The 22,840-nt window shown below is 59.5% G+C and overlaps 4 protein-coding genes across 4 annotated transcripts; all 4 read right to left on the bottom strand.

The window, feature by feature from the left end:
* Positions 1–428: 428 nt before the first annotated feature.
* On the bottom strand, positions 429–5,237 carry LMXM_08_29_2090 (conserved hypothetical protein; the record flags this gene model as incomplete). The annotated part of the gene is made up of 1 exon (XM_003872299.1): positions 429–5,237. The coding sequence occupies one exon, from the start codon at positions 5,235–5,237 to the stop codon at positions 429–431; it is 4,809 nt and encodes a 1,602-aa protein (XP_003872348.1).
* A 3,085-nt stretch (positions 5,238–8,322) lies between these two features.
* LMXM_08_29_2100 (conserved hypothetical protein) lies at positions 8,323–10,245 on the bottom strand (the record flags this gene model as incomplete). The annotated part of the gene is made up of 1 exon (XM_003872298.1): positions 8,323–10,245. One exon carries the CDS (start codon positions 10,243–10,245, stop codon positions 8,323–8,325), a length of 1,923 nt encoding a protein of 640 aa, XP_003872347.1.
* A 1,743-nt stretch (positions 10,246–11,988) lies between these two features.
* On the bottom strand, positions 11,989–17,262 carry LMXM_08_29_2110 (conserved hypothetical protein; the record flags this gene model as incomplete). The annotated part of the gene is made up of 1 exon (XM_003872297.1): positions 11,989–17,262. The coding sequence occupies one exon, from the start codon at positions 17,260–17,262 to the stop codon at positions 11,989–11,991; it is 5,274 nt and encodes a 1,757-aa protein (XP_003872346.1).
* A 3,302-nt stretch (positions 17,263–20,564) lies between these two features.
* LMXM_08_29_2120 (conserved hypothetical protein) lies at positions 20,565–21,458 on the bottom strand (the record flags this gene model as incomplete). Its single annotated transcript, XM_003872296.1, has 1 exon — positions 20,565–21,458. One exon carries the CDS (start codon positions 21,456–21,458, stop codon positions 20,565–20,567), a length of 894 nt encoding a protein of 297 aa, XP_003872345.1.
* Between the last annotated feature and the right edge of the window lie 1,382 nt (positions 21,459–22,840).

Below are 22,840 nucleotides of genomic sequence, written 5' to 3'. Positions count from 1 at the left end.
TCCAGAGGACATGAATCACGGGCAGAGATACAGGCACAGGACGGCTTCTCGTCTGCCAGTTGTTTCATGCTTCTCACCGCCTTTGCCCCCCTTCCCCGCCGCGCTAACCCTCTTTGCTCAGTTTTCATTTTTTCCTGTGTGGGTTCTCCTTGTGCGCATGTGTGCCCAGTCGCATCACTTCCAGAGAGGTCTGTGATACGTCAGCGTGATCTTTACCGCCCCTACAAGCAGACACAGCCTCCCCGCCCTCTCGTGTCAGCTGCGGGTCCTCTTGTACAGAAGGTTGCTCGTACAGTTAGCGACCGGATATGTGCTGGCTGGCACACTTGTTGACACGCATATTCCTTACAGAGCCGCGAGACTGCTTTACTGCACCGTAGTTGCTTTGTTTCCTCTGCCCTCGACTCCGTCACCGTTGTCCAGCCTGCTTAAGCATCTTCCTCCGCGCTACTATCAGGTTCGGCGTCGCCGTCGGCCCCATCTTCAGCAACGCCGTTGTCGTTGATGTTAGCGCCACCACCTGCCTCGTCGGGCACAACACCTTCAGCGCCGTCGGCGGTGTCTACTGCGGCCGGTGGACGGCGCTGATGCGTCTTGTGTTGCTGCTGCTGCTGCTGTGCCGTCAATTCCGCCTCCAGCGTCGCCGCCGAGACGGACCCCGCCACGGTCATATGCTCCACCTTTGACGGCTGGCCACGGTACGTTATGGGAAGGCTCTCACCGATGCACTGCTCAGCCTGTAGCTGGTCTAGCACCTGCTCCCAGTGATCACACTGGCGCAGCAGCTCGTCGTTGCCGATCATCACCATGGCGAAGCGGGCACGAGAGCACGAGACAATCAAGCGGTTGCGTGTCCGAATAAAGTCCGTCAGCTTCTCGGTTCGCACCAGAGAAAGGATGATGACGTCGTTCTCGTCACCCTGATAGAGATCGACGGTGCTGACGCGGACGTCCGCCAAGGAGCGCAGCCGCAGCACACCGCGCAGCATGCGGCGTTGCCCGAGATACGGCGTCACCACGGTAATCGACTTTTGCAGCACACCTTGCGAGACAAGGTGGGCGACGGCCTGCTGCACCATACAAATCTCACGCGTGTTCACCTTGCTGCGGCTACCGGGCGCCTCCTCCTCGGGGTGGCGGTGGCGCCAGAAAAACACGCGCGTGGCAAGTCCCGGCACCCGATCCGTCCCGGCCACTCCCGACGCCGACGGAAACGGCCGCGTCAGCACTGACACGTGATCGATGAGAGGCTGCGGCGAGTAGAAGGGGCGAATAAGCCGAGAGATGTCCGGGTGCATGCGGCGTTGCTCCGTCAGTCGAATCGGCTGCATTTTTTGCGCCAGTCGCTCAAACAAGGACAGGTTCAGGCGGTTTATCTTCTCATATTGGAAGGTTTCCACCTTGGGCTGGAGCTGGTAGTGATCGCCGATGAGAATGATCTGCTTCAGCGAGTCTGTCATGCAGGCCAACAGCTGAGACTCTAGTACCTCGGCGGCCTCCTCCACCACCAGCACACTTGGGCGCAGCGAGCGCAGTAGGTTCTGATTCATAGCGCACCCCGTCGTCGTCAGCCCCACCACATCCGCGCCTTGTAAAAGGGATAGCTTCAGCTCGTCCATGGCATGCCGACGCACCCGAATGACGTTCTTCATCGTCTCCATGATCGTCAGGCAGTCGCGCGCCTTGGCGGCGATGGTGCTGGCAATGAGGTACGCGTAGTACTCGTGCCGCAGCCGTGGTGTCAAGCTCCAGAGGGAGAGGAGCTCCTCTGGCACCCCAGTCGGCCGCGACGGTGGTTGGCTGGCAAGAAGCAGCGCTTCAGCGGAGAGATAGGTCTGGTGCAGCTGGTTGTTAAACTCGCGCCTCTCCTCCTCGCGTCGCATCTCCTGAAAGACACTCAATGACACGCCTTCTTCCTCTCCCGCCTCCGCCTCTGCGGCGCCTGTCGCCGGCCCCTCCTTCGCAGTCGCATCCGCGTCAGGCGACGACACCTGAGTTCGCCGTGCGCCGAGCAGCTCTGCCATGCGCGTCTGCAGCAGGGACTGGTAGTGCGCGGGCGATACTACATCCTCCGCCTCGTCAAGGGTACCAATGTACCTCTCCCCTGCCAGCCACGACTCTCGATCGTCGAAGGTGATGTGCCGGCGCTGCTCTTCCGTCAGCCACCGCTCAAAGTACACCCGCGGTACCCGGCCGTTCTCCAGGTAGTGAATCTCCTTTGCCAGCCGCTCGAGCCGCTGGTTCAGCACGAAGAGACGCTCCTTGAGGGTGTTGATGGCGACGCGATCCATGCTGCCGTGCAGGAGGGCGCCGAGGTTGTAGCCGTCGAGGCGGGCCTCACGCGAGCGACCACCGATGCGCACCACCCGCTTGCCGCCCGGGAACGTGCTGGCGCTGGACGAGAGTGAGATCCCTGCCGCAACAGCTGACATGCCGGCGGTGAGCTGCTGCCCGACACGGGGGCGGTTCATCTCCCACAGCCCGCAGTCGAGCAAGTCCAGCAGGAACTCATCGAGTGCGTGATTCTTGTACGTGATGACAACCATGGGGCCGACTTGCGGCAGCAGGTCCTCCAGCCGGGTCGAGCGGAGCATGTCGATGCTGACCTTCTGCAGAATGTCGCCTGATGCAACGAGCTGCTTGTACCGCACGTATGCCTCCACCACACGGCAGCCAATGAAGGACTTGCCGGTTCCTGGTGGGCCCTGCACGAGGATCATCTTCGAGAGCGGAAGCTGGCGCATGACCGCCTTTTGCCCCTCGTCAAGAGCGAACTGGCTGCGGATCTCCTCCGTGAGCTCCTGGAACGTCACCGCACAGTGGGGCGGGATGTACTCAACTAGCTGATCCCCGTCGTCGCCCAACGCCGCGGCGCCTGCGGAGTGGGTCGCCATAATGTCCAATGCGGCGGCAGCCGTCATGGAAGCCGCCGCCTCTGGACTGACTAGTTGGTGCACCAGTGGAAGCGGCATCGCCAGCGGGCCGCAGAAGGCCTCGAGCGCACGCATTATGCTCTCGTAGCCGGCCATGAAGATGGGGGTTTCCAGGAGGAAGGAGCGATCAAGGCGATCAGCGGCAGCGTTGCGGTCGAGGGCGGCGCGCATGAGCTCGAAGGATGAGCTGCCTTCGCACGGGGAGACGGCGATGACCCCGACGTCCATGAGGGCGGCGTCGCAAGAGGACACAACACCCCAGAAAAGCTCATTGCTCCGCATGGTGGTCGGATCGAGAGCTGTGGAGATGCACACGGTCGTGCCCTCGTGCAGTTGCGCTCGCAGGTTCGCCTTGGGGCTGTGTGGGTGCACCTCCAATAGGTAGCTCTCGGGGTGGCTGTAGTCCCGATCGCTGGTCATCACCTTGCCGAGGCACCGCACCCGTGAGTACACGCGAGCGTGCTGCACATCGGATATCGTCTCCTGGCTCGGCTCATACGACGGCAGAGTGTAGCACACCGCCGGCAGCACCCGACTAACAGCCTCAAAGGTGTCGGCCCTCAGAAGCCTGCACTGGTCGCGAATGAACGCATCCCTGTCCGTGTACGTGGCGGCCCCGCTGACAGGCAGGTTCGCAGCCGCAAAGACGGAAGCCGGGCTCGGCGGGGGGACCGAGAACTCTTCCGCTGTGGGGATGAGGGCAACCCCGGACGAGCCGCTGCTGGGAACAGCAGCGCCGGTGGTGGTATCCAGAGTTCGACACGCTGCCGGTGGCCGAGTCTGCTGTGCAAGACGCACCTGGACAACCTGCAGGCGGCGTACGGCTGCTCCGCTCGCTCGCGTCAGCCGCTCGGCAAAGAAGGCTTGGAGCTGCCGCACCACCGCCGCTTCAGGGTCGGCGCTGGTTTCCAAGTCAGTCACGGCAGCCTCGCCAGTGCTGTCTTTCGAAGTGCTGCTTGTGTTAGAAAGCGGGTTGTAGCAGCGCACCAGAATCACGAACTGCGCCACTTCCACCCATCTGTCCTCAGCCAACCGGGCCTCGGCTGCCGTCGCAGCAGCCGCAGATGCACTGAGCTTATCCGTGGTGGTGTGCAGTTCTAGCGCATCCCGTACCATGTCGGGGTAGAAACGAGGCAGCCGTAGTGGCGGAGCCGCGGGAGTTGCAGTCGGCGCCGTAGCTGTAGCAGGAGTGAAGGTTGTAGCGCCGCCCCCTGGTGCAGTCGCCGCGGCTGCTGCTGGCGTGTTCGGCGGTGCAGTGCACAGTAGCGCCAAGAAGGCACTGAGAACCGGCACGTGAATCGGTTCGCGGTTACCGACAAAGGTGGTTAGCTCGACCAGCGCGTGCACCGCCTCGACGTATAGCGATACGTCCTGCTCGCGCAGCACGTGCAGCCAGCGTAGCAGTACAAACCACTCGTGTGTGTGCATGAGAAGGGTAGCCATAACCTTAATGGGGTGGCGGGCGGCACGGCAGCGGTGAAGAAACTTTCGGACATCCTCCAGCGTAATTACCGGTCGCTCGTGGCGCACGTCGACGGCGATGGGGTAGTCACGGCTGGAGTCCAGCTTGAAGGTGACGTTGTCACCAACGGCGACCGCCTTGACGCCGACGTCGACACGGTCAACAAAGAACTTCAGCTCGCCCATGCCAGCCACGGCTACGAAGCCGATGTTGTTCGCCTCGTCGAGACGGCACACCGCCCCGCGACGGCGCTCGTCTGCAGCGAAGAGGTTCGTCGCGGCAGTTGCGGAAGCACGAGCGGCAACCGCACCGCTTCGGTGCACCGCTGTAGGCTCCGCCCGCGGCTTCTGCTTTTCTTCAAGGATGCGGCGCAGCTCCACACGCTGCAGGTGTTCCAGGTATTTCTTCAGCACCGACGACGGCGGTGCATCCCTTGACGACGCGGCAGGCGACCCTGCCGGGCCTGCGCCCTTAGTGGCAGTAAGGGTCGCTGGGTCCTCGGGCGCAGCGGCTGACGCGGAACGCAGACGCTGCGAGCAGTGCAGACGTGTGTGGCCGCTTTCACCACAGAAGCGACACCACCGTTCCGAGCGGAGGGAGAGCAGGTGCTGTGCATGCCACCGCGTCAGCCACGCCACTTTCTCCTCGCCAGACCCGAAAAGAAAAGTGTCTTTCACGGCGTAACGCTCCGACTGCTTGTCCGCCGCCTCATAGTGCTGGCGCAGTCGTGGATGAGCGGCCAACAACTGAAGGAACGTGAAGCCATTGCACAAGACCTCTTCCGGGTTCGCCCAGTCCACGCATGCGTTCTTCTCCTCCGTCCATTCCGACAGCAGCGGCATCTGCACGTTGGGGAGATGGGGGAGGGGTAGGGCTCCAAATATCACGACGCAAAACGAAGACAGCTACAGCGGTAGAGTCTCCTCCTGGTGGATGGGCAGGTCGTGTTGTGTGTTCAGAAGCAGGCGCAGACACAGGCGCAAGTACTCCGTTCCGCAGTCCCTCCAACTCACGGAGCTTGGCCTCCCTCTCTCTCACGCCGTCTCTCCGACAGTGTGCCTTCGTACAAGGGTGCACTTGAAGAACGAGAGAAGACGGGAGCGAAGCCGGGATCTGGAGAGGCCCGCCAAAGTGTTTGGTAGCGCGTGCTTGCTCCTATGGGCAGGCGTTGTGTTTTACTCGAGGCTACTTAGGAGACGGCAAACAACAACAACAAAGAAAACAGGGAGAGAAGAGTCACGTGCTGAGTTTCGACCGACTCATGCTGACGCACAACACAAAACGCCAACACACAAGCGCGCACACACACACACAGAGAGAGAGGGAGGCAGAGGCAGACGCACACACATATGCACCGAGAAAAGAGCCTTGAGGAGCACCTCAAGTGCTGCTGAGGCACTAAACACTTGATTCGTGGCGCGTAGTGTGAGAGGAGGAGGAGGGCGGCTACACCGTGCGTGTGCAAGCCAGCACCGGCGTGCGCGTTCGGAAAAAAAAACAAAGGGCAGAGAAGCAGTGAAGGTTGGTTGAGGAAGGGACGAGTGAAGGGAAGGGGAAGGAGCTGTGCAGTTGGGTTGGCCAGCTCTACATGTCATCGCCCCGGCCGGCAGGTGTGTCCAGCAGGGATGCCAAATGCACGTTAACGCTCTCTCGCTGGACCACAAGCGGTAGTGAGCAAAAGCTTGAGTATATATATGTACTTTTCGTGAACAACACGCCGGTAGCCGAAGAGCGGGGAGTTGTTGAATTTTCCGAGTCCTCCATTTTCCCGCTGCTTTGTGTCCGTAGACGTGCCCTCCCCCCGCTCTTCCGTTCGCTTCTCTGGCTTCCATGCGCACCATGCTCGACGTTATCAAGAAGAAGTAGAGGACAGAAATGGCTGCCTCTGTGTCACATGTGACGAGGTCTTTGCATTTTGCACTGTGCGCGCCGCCACGATGATGGCGCCTTTTTTTCAGCAACCACATTTGCAGGAGATGCCACGACAACATCCTCCATCACACTCATTTTAAAACACACAAGCACACGCCGCGCGAATGCACGCGTCGCCCAAGATGTCCGAATACAACGTGCGTCTCTTCCGTCGATGCTTCCACCCTCTCTGCCATACACCATGAGTTGCACGTCACACCACCCACCACCGCCGCTGAGCAGGTCGCCGCACAGCCGCTCCACCAGCTAGGCAGGTTCCCATCTGGCGCATCCCTCGCGGTGGCACTCAGGCGCCACACACCAGGGGGCAGTGCGAGGGCCGTGTGGGATACGTTCGAGTCACGCGGACACTCCGCGCATCACCGGGATGGCACACAATATATTCACTGTCGCTGGCCACACCGACGCAGCAGCGTCCAGAACCTGGCCGCCACCATGTCGAAGGTACATGGAGTTTTTCACCACCCGAAGTGGCTCGGCGTCGGCAGGGATAGGGGGTGGGCTGCTTGGGCTTCCCACACAGAGAGTGGGGGAAAGGGTGCACTGGACCCTGCGATGCCACACAGCAAGAGGTGTGTTCTACGGTCACCAGGGAGTGCTGAAAGGCAATCCCCACCTGAAGACAACTGAAAATGAAGAGAGAGGCGAACAAACATACTGCCACAATAGGCAGAGTGAAGGTGACAGCGTTGAAGTGGGAGCTCCCCCTCTCCTCCTTGGTGACCCACCGAGACATACACACACATGCATATATATATATATATATACGAGAGCACAGATGAGGAGCAGGATGGAAAAAAAAGCACAAAGGGATGTCAAGAAACGGAAGCACAACAAACAGAAGGAAAGGTGATTCGTCGCAGGGAGTCTCGGGCAACGGTGGGATGAGGGCGACATGGGTTGGTGCGTGCGTGTGAGAGAGAGAGCGAGGATCGGTGAAGGAGAGCCAAGACAGGTGCGATCAAGCGATCCCACAGGCGTACACAGGGACAGACACACACGCACACACGAGTCACGAGCTCCTTGGCATCCCTCTTCTATGTCTGCAGGTAGCTTCATGTGTACGTGCTAGTGTGTGTGTGTGTGTGTGTGTGTGTCGGTGGCGCGCATCTTCTTGTCCACTACTCCCCCTTCCCCTGCAAAAAAAAAAACCTCTGCTCTCTCCTTTTTCTTCTGTTCGTATGGTTGCTTGTGCACGGTAAGGGGTGATGTGCACACGACACGGTCGCCCAGCAAAGGGAAAAGTCAAAGAACTGCGCTGGACTAAAAGGGACGGATGAGGGAGAAGGCGAAGGGAAAAGAGAAAACGACGAGAGGGACGCACATGCACACGTGGGGGGCTATTCATTCTCCCCACAAGGTGATGTGTGTGCTTGGGGGTGGGGGTGGGGGGAATAGGGATGCCGGTACGGGCGGGGGGCGGGGCATGAAGCGTCTCCCCACCCCCGCCCCCTACAGCAGGCTTCCGTGCACACATGCACACACACGAGAGGCAAGAGACACAACAGATGGGAGGAACGAAAGAAAAAAAAATGACAAAGCGAGCGGAGCTCCTGCCGACACACCGCTGCGACTCATACGTGTCGCAGCAAGAGAAACGTTTCTACGCAACAAGTGGGCAGGACGAGCGAAACACACGTCAGTACCCGCCTCAGGTCGGTTGAAAGATGGGGTGTGCATTGATCGGTATCAACGCCTGAAGAGTAAGCAAAAGAAAGGGCACGGCGCCGGAGACGTGGCTGAATCCCCTGCACATGCATGAATGTGCGTGTGTGCGCGCCATGTTCTCCCTAGCTACTGCGAGGAGTTCGAGCGAATTCCACCGCATAAAATCATCTCACTATGTCGACAAGCGGCATGGCAGAGGCCAGAAGGATCTTCATCGCCGCGGCGGTCTGTCTTGACTTCCACAGCCCGTCTTTCTCCTCCGTATATCAGGCCCCCGCGCATGTGTTTACAGGCACGTGAGCACTAAACTGCTAGAGAAGCCGTGGCTTACAGCCCGTATATGGTGGCGTTGCTTGGCGCCTCCACCTCAAACGCGAAAACTAGCTCAACGCTCTCGCCAGCACGTACCCTGCGCTCAATCTCCACGATACCTTCGTTGTCAAGCAGCCGTGACTTGCGCCGCTCCTGTTCCACCCTGTCCTCCTCATCATCGTAGATGAAGACGTCTTCGTGTGGCTTTACTGGCGAAATGAGCCGCACCTGCAGTTGCTCCTCACTGCTGATCGGCATGTGCTCCACAAGCTTGATGCGCACGGTGCCGTCTACGGAGTCGGTGGCACGCTTCTTGTTGCGAATCGTAATCCTGTACGCATACGTCTTCACCTTACTCTTCTTTCCCTTCAAGTACGAGCTCTGCACCTTGTTGGCTTGACGCAGCAGCACCCGCTTCACCTCCACGCTTGGGTCGGCGCCAAAGTACATGTCCAACTTACTCCCTGATGCGCACTGCTCGTCGATCCGCGACCGCAACACGTAGTTCCCATCCAGGAACACGGCTACCTCGCCGGGCAGTAACAAGAAGTCGCTCGAGTTCTTGATCTTGGCGTGTGTGAAGGCGGCCAGCGACTTTTCGGGCACGCTCACGTAGCTGATCGCCGCAGGCATCCGGAGCTCGGCCAAGGGAAGACGCGTCGTCTTGCCGTTCGCCATCACGGTTTGCGGGTTAGGTATGGCAAAGTTCATGATGGCCCCGGTACCGGCCTGCTCCACCAGCGCCATGGCACGCTTTATCGTCGGCGCTGCAGAACCGACAAGTGCCCTCTTCGCCGAGGCAAAGCAGGGCCCATCGTCCGCGCAGTCGGCCATGAGGGTGTTTGAGTTCATCATGAACTGCGGCGTCGGCGGCGACGGCGGGACGACACCGCAGCGCCAGATGGTCATGGTTGGCGGCAGCGCAGCATTCCGTCGCGGGACCGCAGAGGATAGCGTCAGTGACACATCTTTCAAGTCATCACCGTCGTTCAGAACGACTTCGGCGTTGTAGTACAGCACCACTTCGTTCGTCACCGTGTTCAGGTGCGCCTCGTACACGGCTTTCCACCGGCCGCTCGGAACCATGTACGACACGTACACCACCGCCTCAGGCCCGGCTGGAACGGGCTTCAGAACCTTGAGCGTCAGCACCACCACGTCCATCGCCGTCCCCGCTTCATCGCTGTGACCACTCCGAGGGCTTTGCCCGCCGTTGGCTAAGCACAGCTTCATCTCAAGCTCCAACCTCTCACCCTCGAGCGCCTCCTTGGCGCGCAGCAGCTCCCGCCTTGCCTTTGAGTGTTCTCTCGTTGCGTTCTCCAACGCGTCGAGGTGCGCGCCCCACATTTCCGGGTCATGCAACGTGGCGGTGCACATCAGCGGCGCGGCCTTGCACGGCTCCACCGCACTTGTTACAAGATCCACAGTGTAATCGCGCACAGCGGCGGCCTCGGCTTGCGCGATCTCGTTAAGTTGAAGCTTCTGGTCCACCGCACGGAGCTGCGACTCCAACTTTCGACGCGCGTTCGCCGATGACGCGTCACCTGCCCCTTCGCCGTCCGCGTCTGAGTCGCTGGCGCTCGCCACATCCGCAACCCGCGTCGCCTCCACTGCCACCGTCCCATCGCTGCGCAGGCAGTGGCGTTCCACCTCATCCACCAGCACGCCGGCGAGGATGACTTTGCCGTCAAACGAGGCACCGAACTCGACTTGCACCGAGTCGCGATCAAACCCGCACTGCCCGTCGCATTTCTTTGGCATCGGCACCATCACCTGCACCTCGTTCACTGGTGTGCTGAACGACAGCGGCGCGCACCGGCGTTGCAGCGACTTGTTCTGGTATATGGTCGCCCGATCCACGCGCGGCGCCACGTGCAGCGTCAGCGGCATTGCACGGGCGCCGGCAGCCGGGGGGGTTGCGGGGGCGGTGGCCTGCATGGTGCAGAGTTTCAGAAGTCGCTGCAACTTCACACGGATGGAGGAGAGGGCAGCGGAATTGGGCGCAGCCAGATGAGAATCACCTGCAGCAGCCGCCAGTCACAAGTCGGCGCGGATGACTAGCAACGGGAAAAAAAGAGAGATGAAGGAGGGGAGGAGCACTGGAGTAAAACGTTCCTTCCCCCAATGAATAAATCGTGAATACCAGGGGTCCCGTGCGCGTACGGCAGGCCGTTAACACCCCCCGCCACTCACCCCACCAGGCAGCACACAGCTGATCCAGCGCCGAACCACACACGCACGCACTCACCGTGTAATGGCGCGAGAAAAGGCGTTTGCGAGTGCTCGAAGGCTATCACAGCAAGAGCCAGAGTGGAAAGAATTCAAGGGATCAACACTAGAAAAAAAAGAAGGACAACGCATACGTGCCTGTGTATCTTGTGTGTGTGCCTGTGTCTGACAATGAGGAAGGTATCGCACAGCCAAAGGACCTCTCGGGAGGGGGGGACAAGCAACCAAGGTGTCCGGGCGCACGCATACGTTTGTGTAAAGGTGTACCCGTTTGGGTGGGTCGCCGTGTAATTGTGTCCGCATCAAGTTCCGCGATCCAAGATTGATCACCGCGAGTGTATAACGCACACACACACAGAAAGGAAGATACGGAGGAGAACGAGGAAGAAAGTTGTGGAGGCTTCGGAGGCACTCGAGAGACCACATCAGCAGAGTATCTCTTGAATGTGTCCACCCTTTCTGCCATACACCATGAGTTGCACGCCACACCACCCACCACCCCTGGCCTGCCACAGGCCCCCATCCGCGTGGTGCCGCGCAGCCGTGGGCACACACGGCTTACAGCAATGCGCCGACTCAGTCATCGGAGCACGGCCCCTGCACCAGATAGGCAGGTTCCCATCTGGCGCATCCCTCGCGGTGGCACTCAGGCGCCACACACCAGGGAGCAGTGCGAGGGCCGTGTGGGATACGTTCGAGTCACGCGGACACTCCGCGCATCACCGGGATGGCACACAATATATTCACTGTCGCTGGCCACACCGACGCAGCAGCGTCCAGAACCTGGCCGCCACCATGTCGAAGGTACATGGAGTTTTTCACCACCCGAAGTGGCTCGGCGTCGGCAGGGATAGGGGGTGGGCTGCTTGGGCTTCCCACACAGAGAGTGGGGGAAAGGGTGCACTGGACCCTGCGATGCCACGCAGCGAGAGGTGTGTCCACCTCCCCGCCCGTCGTCAGGAAGCACAAAAAACCTTCTCGCTCTCCTTGAAAGGAGAGGGAGGGGAAAGGTGCTGTGTAACCCATACACACGGTCGAGCGCATGGGCCGCCAGATGTTGCTTCCACACAACGAGAAAAAAGAAAAAGTTGTGTGTATGTGTACCACGTGTTGCATGACCGGATCCAGCAGGCGCTGAGCTTGGACGCTTACAAGCATTCGCACTTCTTGCGTGTGTGCATGAGCGTGCGGCATCAATGGCAGTGCCATCGTGCTGCGAGCACAGTGGCGGTGCCCATGAATAGAGGGGAGCACACGAATGGGCTCACAGAAGGCGAAGGAAAAAAGGAGAGGCATATGAGTTGACAAACCCGCATGCGGGGCCTGCACAACATGACGCTGCCGCCTTGAAAACACACACACACACGGACAAGAAGAAAAAACTCCTGCAATGTAAAAGATGAACGCATTGGCGTTCAGAGACGATCCGGCTCCACGCCATCGCCTCGGCACTCACAAGCTGGCAAGCACACTATCCGACAAGCTCTGAAGCTTGTTGTCCAGTTCCTCCCAGCCGGGAATGACCATCTTGGCGTTCTCCAGCTTTGGCATCTTCGTTCGCGGGTTGTTGCAGAGGTCGATCGTCTTGGCTTTCGATTTGCTTTTCTCGCTGCACCACGTCTCGCACCAGAGCCACTCTTCTGGCAAGGAGAAGATGGGAACTGAGGACTGCAGGTAGTTGGGCAGGTCCTGATCGAGGTTCTGCAGGCTGTTCGGATCCCCTTCCAAGCTGGCGTAGGTGCTGCGGTACTGGTCGCCAGCAAACATCGCGCGAAAGCGGCGCAGGTCGACGAGGAAGATAGCGCTGATGTGGTAGGGCTTGCCGCGCAGGTGGTCCTTCCAGAATCCCTGTTCCCAGAATCGGAACGACGTGGTCGCCTTGTTTTTGAACTTGTGGCAGAACGGGGTCATGGCGATTGGCTTGCCGTCAATGTTCATGTTGTACAACTCATGCAGGTCCGCCTGAGCAGTCTGGTCAGCGTCGACGAAGATGATCCGGTCCACGTCGAGAGGGAACAGCACGTCCAGGAAGAGAATCTTGTAGGCCCAGATCTTGCGCTGCTTCTCTGTTTGCCGTGGCAGCCACCACGGCCAGCGGTACGTCACAAAGCCTACTTCGAACCCCAGCCGCTCCGCGAGGAGGGGGATGTACCGCTTGAACTGCGGGGAGAGAAAGTTCTCAATCACCCAGAACTTGATGCGCGTCGTGTTGATGCCGTGCTGATCACTCGACGTTTTGTGAACGCTATACATCATCATTCGTAGAAAGCGCTCGTACAGGTGACCGGAGGCAACGGAGAAGATGTTGAGCGTCGGTTTCGCTGGCAGCGTAGGGTTTGCGGTACGCGCCGAATACGAGGGAGGCCACTCGAGCCGCACATCGGACGCCATTTGCTGCAGGATCGTGTGCAAATCGGTTGTCACCTCCGATGTAGGCGTGTGGCCCACTTGTAGCGACAGAAAACGGCCGCGGAAGGAGTCGATCACGAGCGGGATGCGCTGGCCCTGTGTCCAGTTCGTCAGCGACGACCCGCTCGCCCCCTCCGCGCAGTCGCGCACGGCGTGGCCGTCGATGGCCTTGATGCAGTAGGCCGCCGCCACCGGGCCTTCCTTGATGGACAGGTACCAGAGTCCCGGGTTTGCCTGCAGCTGGTAGTATCCGCCTTGGTTCGCCATCACTTGTGTGTCGGTGGTGCGCGCTGCCGAGGCCACCTCTGCAGCGCCGCGTGCGCGAGACGAATGGAGCAAGGAAAGTGGAAGCCCGTCAGGGGCGACACCCGTCTGCACATCGGTGGTGCCACCCGTTATCAGCACTGAGTGAATGCTGTAGGCCGCCGTCACAAAGAGAGTGTTGCGAGGCAGCCTCGACAGCATGATATTGTCCAGATCCACCTCGGCATCCTGCGAGAAGACGGTCCACGACGGCGGTTCGTCGACGCCGAGCGTGAGCAGCGTCGACGACGGCATCTGCGAGAAGGTGGCATGCGGCGCGACGACGCGGCCGGTGGTTTCCTCGAACGCCAACGCGGGGGTCGCGACGTACTGGTAGAAGTTTCGAATCGGGAACTTGACATCCAGTGAGGGATTCAGCAGAACAGTAAGGTGAATGTGCAGCGGGGACTGGACGAGGTAGTGAGCGAGCGAAACGATCACTTGAGCATCACGCGACGAAGGATCCACTACGGCAGTCACATGGTGCAGCGGCTGTGTCACCGCCCCACTCGTTGCGTCTGCTTCTTCCCCAGCTTCCTTGGCGAAGTTGCTCACCGTGAACAGCACTGCCTGCAGCGGCTTCCAGTCCTTTTCAGAGCCCAGGACGCCCTCCTCCCGCATCAGAGCAGACATGGAGGAGCTCTGCTTCACCATGTGCCGCGCGAACTCGTCTCCGAACAGGCTGCTCAGGCAGGCAGCTTTGCTAGCGAAAAAGTTGTTGTCCAACTCATCTGCAGCGTAGCCGCCGTCGGCGGTGCTCATCTCGGCAAATCTCACATTCATCACCGCCTTCTGGACCGCCTTTGTGATGGGCGCCACGAGCCGAGCTGCCGAGAGAACGTCTGCAGCGCTAAAGCTGGCATCCATGGCAACGATGCGACCGTTGGTGACCAGGGCGACGTTGCCGCCGCTTCCGTGATACGCGTCGGCGAGAGCAGACCAAAACTGCACCTCTGCGCGGGCCCACTGCGGCGATGCATTTGTATCGGTACGGCGTGAGACACCGACCAACTCCTGCAGGTCGGCAGGGAGTGGTGCCGCCGCCAGCGCTGCAGCCACCGTCTCTGTGTCCAGAACAGCGTTCACGCCCACATTCGCCGACGCCACGGCTTCCGCGATGTGGGACACGTACCGTCGAAGTGTAGTGTACCGCGCTGCCTTCCGCATGCTGCTGCGAGCCAGCCGCTGCTGAAGCGCTGCAACGTGGCGATGAAAGAGAGAAGTGGCGGCTGGACACGAAACCAGCGAGAGCCGCAGAGTGCCGCACACTTCATGGATCGTTCCCTGCGCCATCGCGGCACCGCCGCACTCTTCCAGCGCTGTCATGACCGTTCGCAGCTGCTGCAGCATCGCAGTCGTAAATTCGCACGGCAGCGTCGCAAGTTGCGTGAGTGCCGGGACTTCTTGAGCGTACGAAGCACTATACACGTATGGCAGACTCTCAATGTAGGCGACCGTGGTTGGTGTGTCCGACCAACGCATGGTCACCGGGGCACGCACGACTGCGGGTTGCAGGTGGTCCGCAGCGCCTCGCTGCTTGAGAATGGCGCTGTAAATGTCCTTCATCTCGTCTCTCAGGGCCCTTCTTTCTACCCACCCCCGCAGCAACGCCATCTCCCTTTGGAACGCGGTTGAAATGACGGCTATGTTGTTTCCCAGCAGGACACCGTTGAGGAAGATGGCCGGGTACTCGGGAACACGGAAGCGGCGCAGCGACGCTTGTGTCTCGTGGTAGTGGCTCAGAAAATCCGCATTGCTTATCAGTTCACCGACATCGGAGTTTAGCTGCGCCTGTGCAGTCCTCGTGCAAACACGAGAGATCACCGCGTCAGGAATTGTGTCCGCCCTGGCCTGCGTGGCTTCTTCGAACAGCTCCATCAGAAAGAGCAGCACATAATCCTCCTTGCCCTTAGCAGCAAGGTGATACACGAGAGCGAATACCTGAAGCGCGGCCTTCGACCCGGCAGACTCGCCCTTGAAGCCGCCAACACCACCCTGCACCTCTGCCTCAAACACAGGCGACCATGTCTGGTCCGCCAGTGCAAGTCCGTAGCGAGCGACGAGGTCCCCCTGATGGAGGCGGAACAGGAGGGATATCATCTGCAGACTCGACCTGGAGACCGGATTCAACAAAAACACAAAATTCAGCAAGTTGCGCCGCGGAAGCGGCGTTTTGACGTTGCCACGGGCTAAGAGGAGGGAAAGTACCGGTGGCAGCCTCTTGAACCGCCGGTTTGTCTCGACATTGTTGATCCAGATGATGTGCTCCGAAGGAATCGCGTACGCAGACTCCGTATCGGCGCTGTCCTCGAAGCTGACAATGGCGCGGCGACTCTTCCGCTTCACGTAGTCGGCAACCTTCTCGACCACGGCGGGTGCTAGTGGCACCGTGCGCGCCTCGCGTACCGTGTCTTCTCCGACAGAATTAGCGTCAGCAGCGGCGACTGCGTGCGTGGTCAGCACCGTTTTGATGCCCCGAACGAGCCGCTCTTCCTCATGCAAGGCTTCCAGGACTCCAAAGAGGGTGAGCTCCTTCTCCGCCACTCGCCAGCCGTCCACGAAGAACGCTGACTGACCTGGTCTCGTGCGCTGGCGGAGAATGAACAAAGTCTTCTGCACCTCCACCAGTCGGCTGGGTACCGCAGCGATGCGGGAGAGGGCGGCGGCGTACGTCGGGAACCGCTTCACCATGTCCATTAGCACGTGCAAGCGCCGGTTGTGGTTCTCCACTTGGCTGATATACTGCGTCGCCGCAAGGCCTATTTTCTGCAGCTCCCACGCATCAAAGTTCACCTTCACGTCGTCGCTGCCCATCTCCTCGTCAAGGAGGATGGCGAACTCGTCGATGGAGGCAGCCGAGCCTGGGTAGCGCTCCTTCAGCCGATCAACGTGAAAGCCGCCAACGATGCGGTCCATCTGCGTCTCCGGTACCCGAATCGCCGAAGCCGGAGCATCAGTGCTATCATGCGACGATCCCGTATCCGGTGTCATCGAGTTCTGCTCCTGGGTTTGTTGCTGCGCTGCCGCTTTCTCATCCAGCACCTTGTACTCCATGTTTTTAATGTCTACGGTAACGCCATAGCCCTGCACAGCCAAAGGCCTGTCCCACAGACTCGTCATCGCTGCTGCATATGACCGCTCAGGAGCACCAGCAGCGGCGCAGAGACGTGACACCGACACTGGTAGATGGCGCCAGAAATAGGCCGGAACACCAGCGGCGGTGGCACTGGCGGCGTCGGAAGGAGTCGAAAGCTCCACAGCAACGCGGTGCAGCGCGTGTGCGGCAGCGGAGCCAGGCAGTCCATACAGAACCACCACAGCCGGCACCTCTCGAACAGTAGCCAGCGATGACGCCGGGTGACGGTGATCAAAGCTCGCGAAAGCAACCTCGTCAATGGACACCAGCGCATTTCTGTGTGGCTCCCCCGCACCACCAACTGCGCTCTTCAGACCTGAAGGCGTTTTGACACGAAGCGCCTGTAGTGGGGCATCTGGGGCAGTGCGGGTGTAAACTACGGCGAAGGAGTCGGCACAGGCCGACCTGCTGTTGCTCCCACCCTCGCCTTCGTCGCTGTCATCCCTCTCCGACAAGGATGGCGGCGTCGTTGTCTCGCGCAGAGCCTTATCAGCAAGGGCGTAGTGCGCCTCCACCGCCGGCGAGTAGACGCGAGCCGCCATCTCTGCTTCAAAGAAGGCCCTGTCGGCGCCTCGCGTCTCAGGCAGGCGAAAGAGAACCTCGAGAAGTCTCGTGTACTGCAGCTGCTGCGTGCGGAAGCGAGCGCTAGCCGCCTCGCGCGCCCCCTCAGAGTCCGCGCTACTGCCTCTGTGGTCCTGTGACGGAGACGGCGGCCAGAGGGCATTGAGACAACTGTAGAAGGCCTCATCGCCGAAAGAGCGCGCTGCCCACTCGCAGCCCTCCTGATAGAGCGATGTCTCGTTCCACGAAGCCTCCACAGCAGCGTGGATGCCCTTGCCAAGTGCCGTCTGTGCCGTGACGCCCAGGATGAGTACCATCAGCAGTGGCAGTAGTGCGAGAAAGGAGATTAAAGACGACGGCGCTGCACCTCCGCCCATCCTGAACCTCGAGGACGTCATCAAGCACGGTATCACCCCACCTGGCATACTCACGCAGCCCACTTTGTGTATGTGCGTCTGTGTTTAGCGATGCGAGCAACCACTTCGCCTCCTCCGTTTTCCACTGCTGGGAGCGTTGATACGCGCGCGGTGCGTCACAACTCGGAAGCAGCAAGTATTGAAATGCTTCCGCACGTGTGTGCTTCCTGATGATTTCGAGTCAATATATATATATGAATATACATAAATATATATACATAACAAGGACGGAAAGCAAAGGACAGCAGGAGGGAGAGGAGGGGGAGAGAGCGGGCGAACGGAGAATGCAGGCGGGAATGTTTCCGGTGCGTTTGTTGATTTTTTCTTTGCTTTCTTTGGTGTGAAGGATGCGCTTGCGAGGGCTCTTCTTCCTTTTCCTTTTCCGTTTCTCCCTTTTTTTCGTCTGAGCGCTAATGATATATATATATATTTATAGATATGTGTGTGTGTGTGTGTGTTGGTGAGACGATATCTCACGTTCGTTGTACGGTGGAGCCGCAGCGGAGCATGTGCAACAAAAGAAAAGCAGTGGAGGGAAACGGATGCAAGAAGAGCAACATCGTCGGCGAAATAATAAAATGCAGGGGTGACGTCTGAAAATGATGGGAGATGCACGAAGCCCTTTTTTTCGCTTGTTTTTTTCGTTATTTTTATGCAAGTAGTGCCCCGACACGCCCACGCACACACAGATAGAGAAATACTCGTCAGGAGATGTATGCGCGTGAGAGTAGGTCGGGTGTTGAAATCCGCAATAGCGAAGTCCCCCGCCCGCCCCTCAAATATATATATTTTTAGTCATCATAGTAGATCAGGCATGGGCACAGTGGAGAAGGGTGGGGTCAAGAAGGGCAAAGGCGGCCATAGAGGAAGAAGAAGGCACAGAGAGACGGATGGATACTGTGGCAATACACCGCGTGTATGTTGATGCGTGTCTGAGGGGACGGTTAGGCGACCATAAAAGGGAAAAAGGAGAGGGGAGGGCCTGCCAGTACACTCCCCCTGCCTCCTAACCACCACCACCCCGTCAGGAGTCACGTTTACCACGCCAGGTAAGACACTTTGATTTTCTTTTTTTTTCGGGGAGGGGAGTGCGGCGGAGGGGGGGGGGGGGCTGCTGCGCACTCGCAGACCGTGTCCCGTTCCATCCGGATGAAAGCAAGCTAAGGCACACGCACTCGAAAAAAAAGGCGGGCCATCACACCCGTTCCTCTTTTCGTCGTCCCAACGCGCGTGCGCCTCCGCGCTCCCTCTGTTCGCGGACCACACTCCCTGCTGTCTCTCCTTTTCGTCTTATATGAGGGGTCACGAGACGGGCAAAAGCCCGTCTCCCCTGTGCACTGTCTTCATCTCGCGTGAAGAACGGAGTTCGAACACCGAGCAGACACTTCAGTTTATATATATATGTGTGTGCGTGTGCGTTGATGCGCAAGCCAAGCGAGCAGGCCCAGCCAACTGAAGCAAAAACACATGTGTGCGCACAACCGCGAAACGGGATAAGAAACTAGCAACGACGGTCACACAGAAAAGCACAAGCATTCACTCTGTCTCCACCAGACTCAAAAAATAAAGACTCGGCGAAGCGCGAAGATGGAGTTGTGGGCACCGGGCAGAATCAAATAGGGGTAAAACTAGCTGAAGGCATCTTTCTTGGCCTTCAGATCACGTCCCCCAACCGGACAAAAAAAAACGTCGCGCGTCTACTTAGACTTCATTCACTCGCCAGGACCTACCCATCCTGCTGAAAGCGCCTCTGAGCACCTCGCATCCAACTTTTTTTAAAATCCTTTCTGGTTCGCCATTCGCCCTGCGCCGCATCCCTCGCCCCGTGAACAACTCTGCACCATTCGTAGCAACACGAGCAACAAGAAGGTCATTGAATCGCCCCGCAGGAAAAAGAAAAAAAGCCTCGCCTACTATAAACACAGCTACACACAAACATCACCGGAAAAGTCTCAACACAACAGCGACCAACAACCCCTTCCGCCTGTGTCTGAGTGTGTGACCCACATCGGGGGCACAACGTACGTGGTTCCCGCACACGCAGCGCCTTGCCGCGACCACATCCTCATCCCCCTCTTCCAGCCCTGCCTCACTGGACACGATATGGCGCACCCCACGCCATGCACTAGCACACACATACACATCGCTCTTTCTCTCGTGCCAGCATGCCCTTCTACCGCGAGCAGCTCAGCAAATACGCGCATGCAGCCGCAGCCCACCTGCCTCTGCCGCGCCACCGCTAAATCCTCGTCGTCCAGCACGAGCCGCCTGCCGTCGAGTCGGGCCATGCGCCTCGCATGCTCGTCCGTCCTCGGGTACGTGCTGCGCCACCAGCGCCGCACGGAGGCTCGCGTCCGCTGCACCCCGATGCGCGCACGTGTTGAGTCGGCGATGCGATTCGCAGCGAGCGGCCCCAGACGCGATCATCATGGCCACATGTCTCTTCGGCACACCGCCAGCCCAGGCCTGTCCGCCGACACCAAGAGTCCGGAGCCCGCACCCGAAGCGCTGGGATGCGAGTTCTTGGCATCCGCACAGCGTTGGGTCCCGCACCCTGATGCCACCGTGGGGTGGCCGGCAGCATCAGGGGCATCTTTTTCCGAACCGGAATCGTAGGCGACATGCACAGCCGCACCGAGCCACAGACAAACATATCTTAGAAGTTGCCCACTCGTACGCGCAGGCACACACACACACACAAAACGAGAATGAGAGACGCGCTCAGTAAAGAACGGAAGCAAACAGCGAGCATGCGGCCCATATCTTCAGGCTTGTGCGGAGAGAAGCACCTTAGCGGACCTCGCGCCGGCCCAAAGGTACCCCGGGAGTGAAAAAGGAAGAAGAGTGGGGTTGTACGTCCTCGGCTACACGTACGACGAGGCGCTGTGTACCTTTTTTTTAACGCGCACGTGCTCTTTGTAGCCCGCTCTCCCGCTCGCGCTACTCTGATCCCCTTTTCATGCTCTGCAGTGTCACAGCGGTAGCGCACACCACAGCAGTCCGCACAGTCCATACAGCGCACTGGCTCAATTGTAGCCGCCGTCTTCCCCCGCGACCCGTAATTGGCTTTATCCGTACTCGTTGCTTCAACACTTGTTGGACACCACCTCCACAGCCGCTCACTGCCTCTTCTGTTGCTACCAACTCTCTCTGCCAAGTCGCGAGTCGCGCCATCGCACGCGAAGCACATGTCTGTTTCTCTCTTACGCCAAACGCGCCGCCAAATAGCTGAGGCCGAACACGGAACCGATGCCGGCGGCGTTGGACACGGTCGTGTGAAGCAACGCAGGCGCATGTGCGTAGGCGCCGAAAAAGACCTCCGTCTGCACGTAGCTCAACACGGCAGTACACATGCAAAAGATGCCCGCACCCAACAATTTTGCCTGCGTCGTTACCGCAGACGGACCAGGGACCGCACCGCCGCAGTCAGCACTCATGCTGCTGCTCTGGCCGCAAGAACTTGCGCGTAGTGCACCCGCCAAGCACAACAGCGGCGTCGCGACGCCAATCACGAAACCCATTACGGCAGGTACGCCGACGTTTGTGACTGCCTCGCTTGTCGTAGGCGGCTCTAGTCGGGAGTAGCCGAGCTCCTCGACCATCATCAAGTTGGCGAATACTGTCTTCTGTCGCGCGAAGATACGGGTAACAATGAGTGCCTCTTCCTCGGTCAGTCCCTGGCTCTTGTAGATAGACAGCATCTCCTGAACTTCGCCGGACAGGTGATTTTCAATCTCCCACATCTCACGCCGATATTCTAGGTCGTAGATGGCGCGCTCAAAGGAGAAGGAGCTAGTCGACACGTACGCCAAGCACAAACCGCCAGCCGCCGTCCACAGAGCCATGCACGGCGCGTCCCGCAGGCCGCGCAGACGACCCGGCAATTGTGGCGCGCCCACAGCCACGGCCACGGCCCCTGCCGCCGTGCACAGACCCGCGAGGCCGGAGAGCACCATGGCTCGATTGCGCATGGCGCCGTTCTTGCGGATATCCACGTTGAATGTCTCCATCTTGGCGCCGTGAATCTCGATCGATTTCTCGGGGTTGCCGTAGGCGCACCGCGCCTGATACTGTCGGTCGCTACCACAGTCCACCATGGTTACGCAATAGCGGGAGGAGAAAGCCAGCCACGTCGAAGGAAAGAGAAAAGGGACGGGGTGCGTGGCAGGGAAGGGTCCGAATCGAAGGACGCGACCACGACGCCGGTGGAAACAGAAAGTCAGACACAAAATCACAATGCACGTCACTACACGCCAATAAAGAGAGAAGATGGCGAGAGGGGGCGGCCGGCACACTAGAAGGCGGAACCCCGGTAGGAAAGAAAAGGAATACGTCGGCAAGACAACAGCGTCGCGAAGCGGAGAAGAATTTGAGCCGTCCACCAGTCACGCTCTCTGTGCGTGTGTGCTTGGGCGGTGGGTGGGGGAGGGGGGGTTAGATGTAGGCGCCTGTGTGCGCGTGCAGCACCCTTCGTGTATGTTCGTGGATTGTTCGAGAGAGAAACAAGACGAAGGCGGAGGCAGGTGTGTGTGCGTGTGCGTGTGTGCGTGTGTGGGGGGGGGGCACGTACCAGCGGACGTTTGACGAGGAAGAACACGCAAACAGCGCGCGTGCAAGACGCATGTGAGAAAGAGGAAAGTGATCGGGTGACGGGACGTTGGGAGAGGAGCAGCGAGTGAAGCGCTCCGCACACGCACACACACACATGCGGCAAGCGCCAGCAATGGAGAGAACCCGCAAACACCCACGGGTGTTAGGAGAAGGAGGTGGGAGCGGGGATGTATACAGACTGCGGTCGTGGAGCAAAGATCGTTGTAGAGTCAGTTGGTTCAACTCGTCCAAAAACGCGAAAGTGGAATGCGACTCGAGTGTCTGCCGCCGCCGGAGCGAAAGTGGGGGGGGGGTGCATACATATATGTCTATATACAGAGCACAACAAGAAAACGATACAACGCAGACCTACGCAGAAAAAAAGACGAGCACACGGAGACTATCAAAAAAAAAGAGAGAGCCGTCCCGCCTTTTGAAGGTCTCTGAGTGTGTGACCCACATCGGGGGCACAACGTACGTGGTTCCCGCACACGCAGCGCCTTGCTGCGACCATATCCTCATCCCCCTCTTCCAGCCCTGCCTCACTGGACACGATATGGCGCACCCCACGCCATGCACTAGCACACACATACACATCGCTCTTTCTCTCGTGCCAGCATGCCCTTCTACCGCGAGCAGCTCAGCAAATACGCGCATGCAGCCGCAGCCCACCTGCCTCTGCCGCGCCACCGCTAAATCCTCGTCGTCCAGCACGAGCCGCCTGCCGTCGAGTCGGGCCATGCGCCTCGCATGCTCGTCCGTCCTCGGGTACGTGCTGCGCCACCAGCGCCGCACGGAGGCTCGCGTCCGCTGCACCCCGATGCGCGCACGTGTTGAGTCGGCGATGCGATTCGCAGCGAGCGGCCCCAGACGCGATCATCATGGCCGC

This window comes from Leishmania mexicana, chromosome 8 (assembly GCF_000234665.1).
Source record: "Leishmania mexicana MHOM/GT/2001/U1103 complete genome, chromosome 8".
Classification (NCBI taxonomy): Eukaryota; Euglenozoa; class Kinetoplastea; order Trypanosomatida; family Trypanosomatidae; genus Leishmania; species Leishmania mexicana.
Note: the sequence above shows the minus strand (reverse complement) of the source record. Positions and strands in the feature narration are given on the sequence as shown.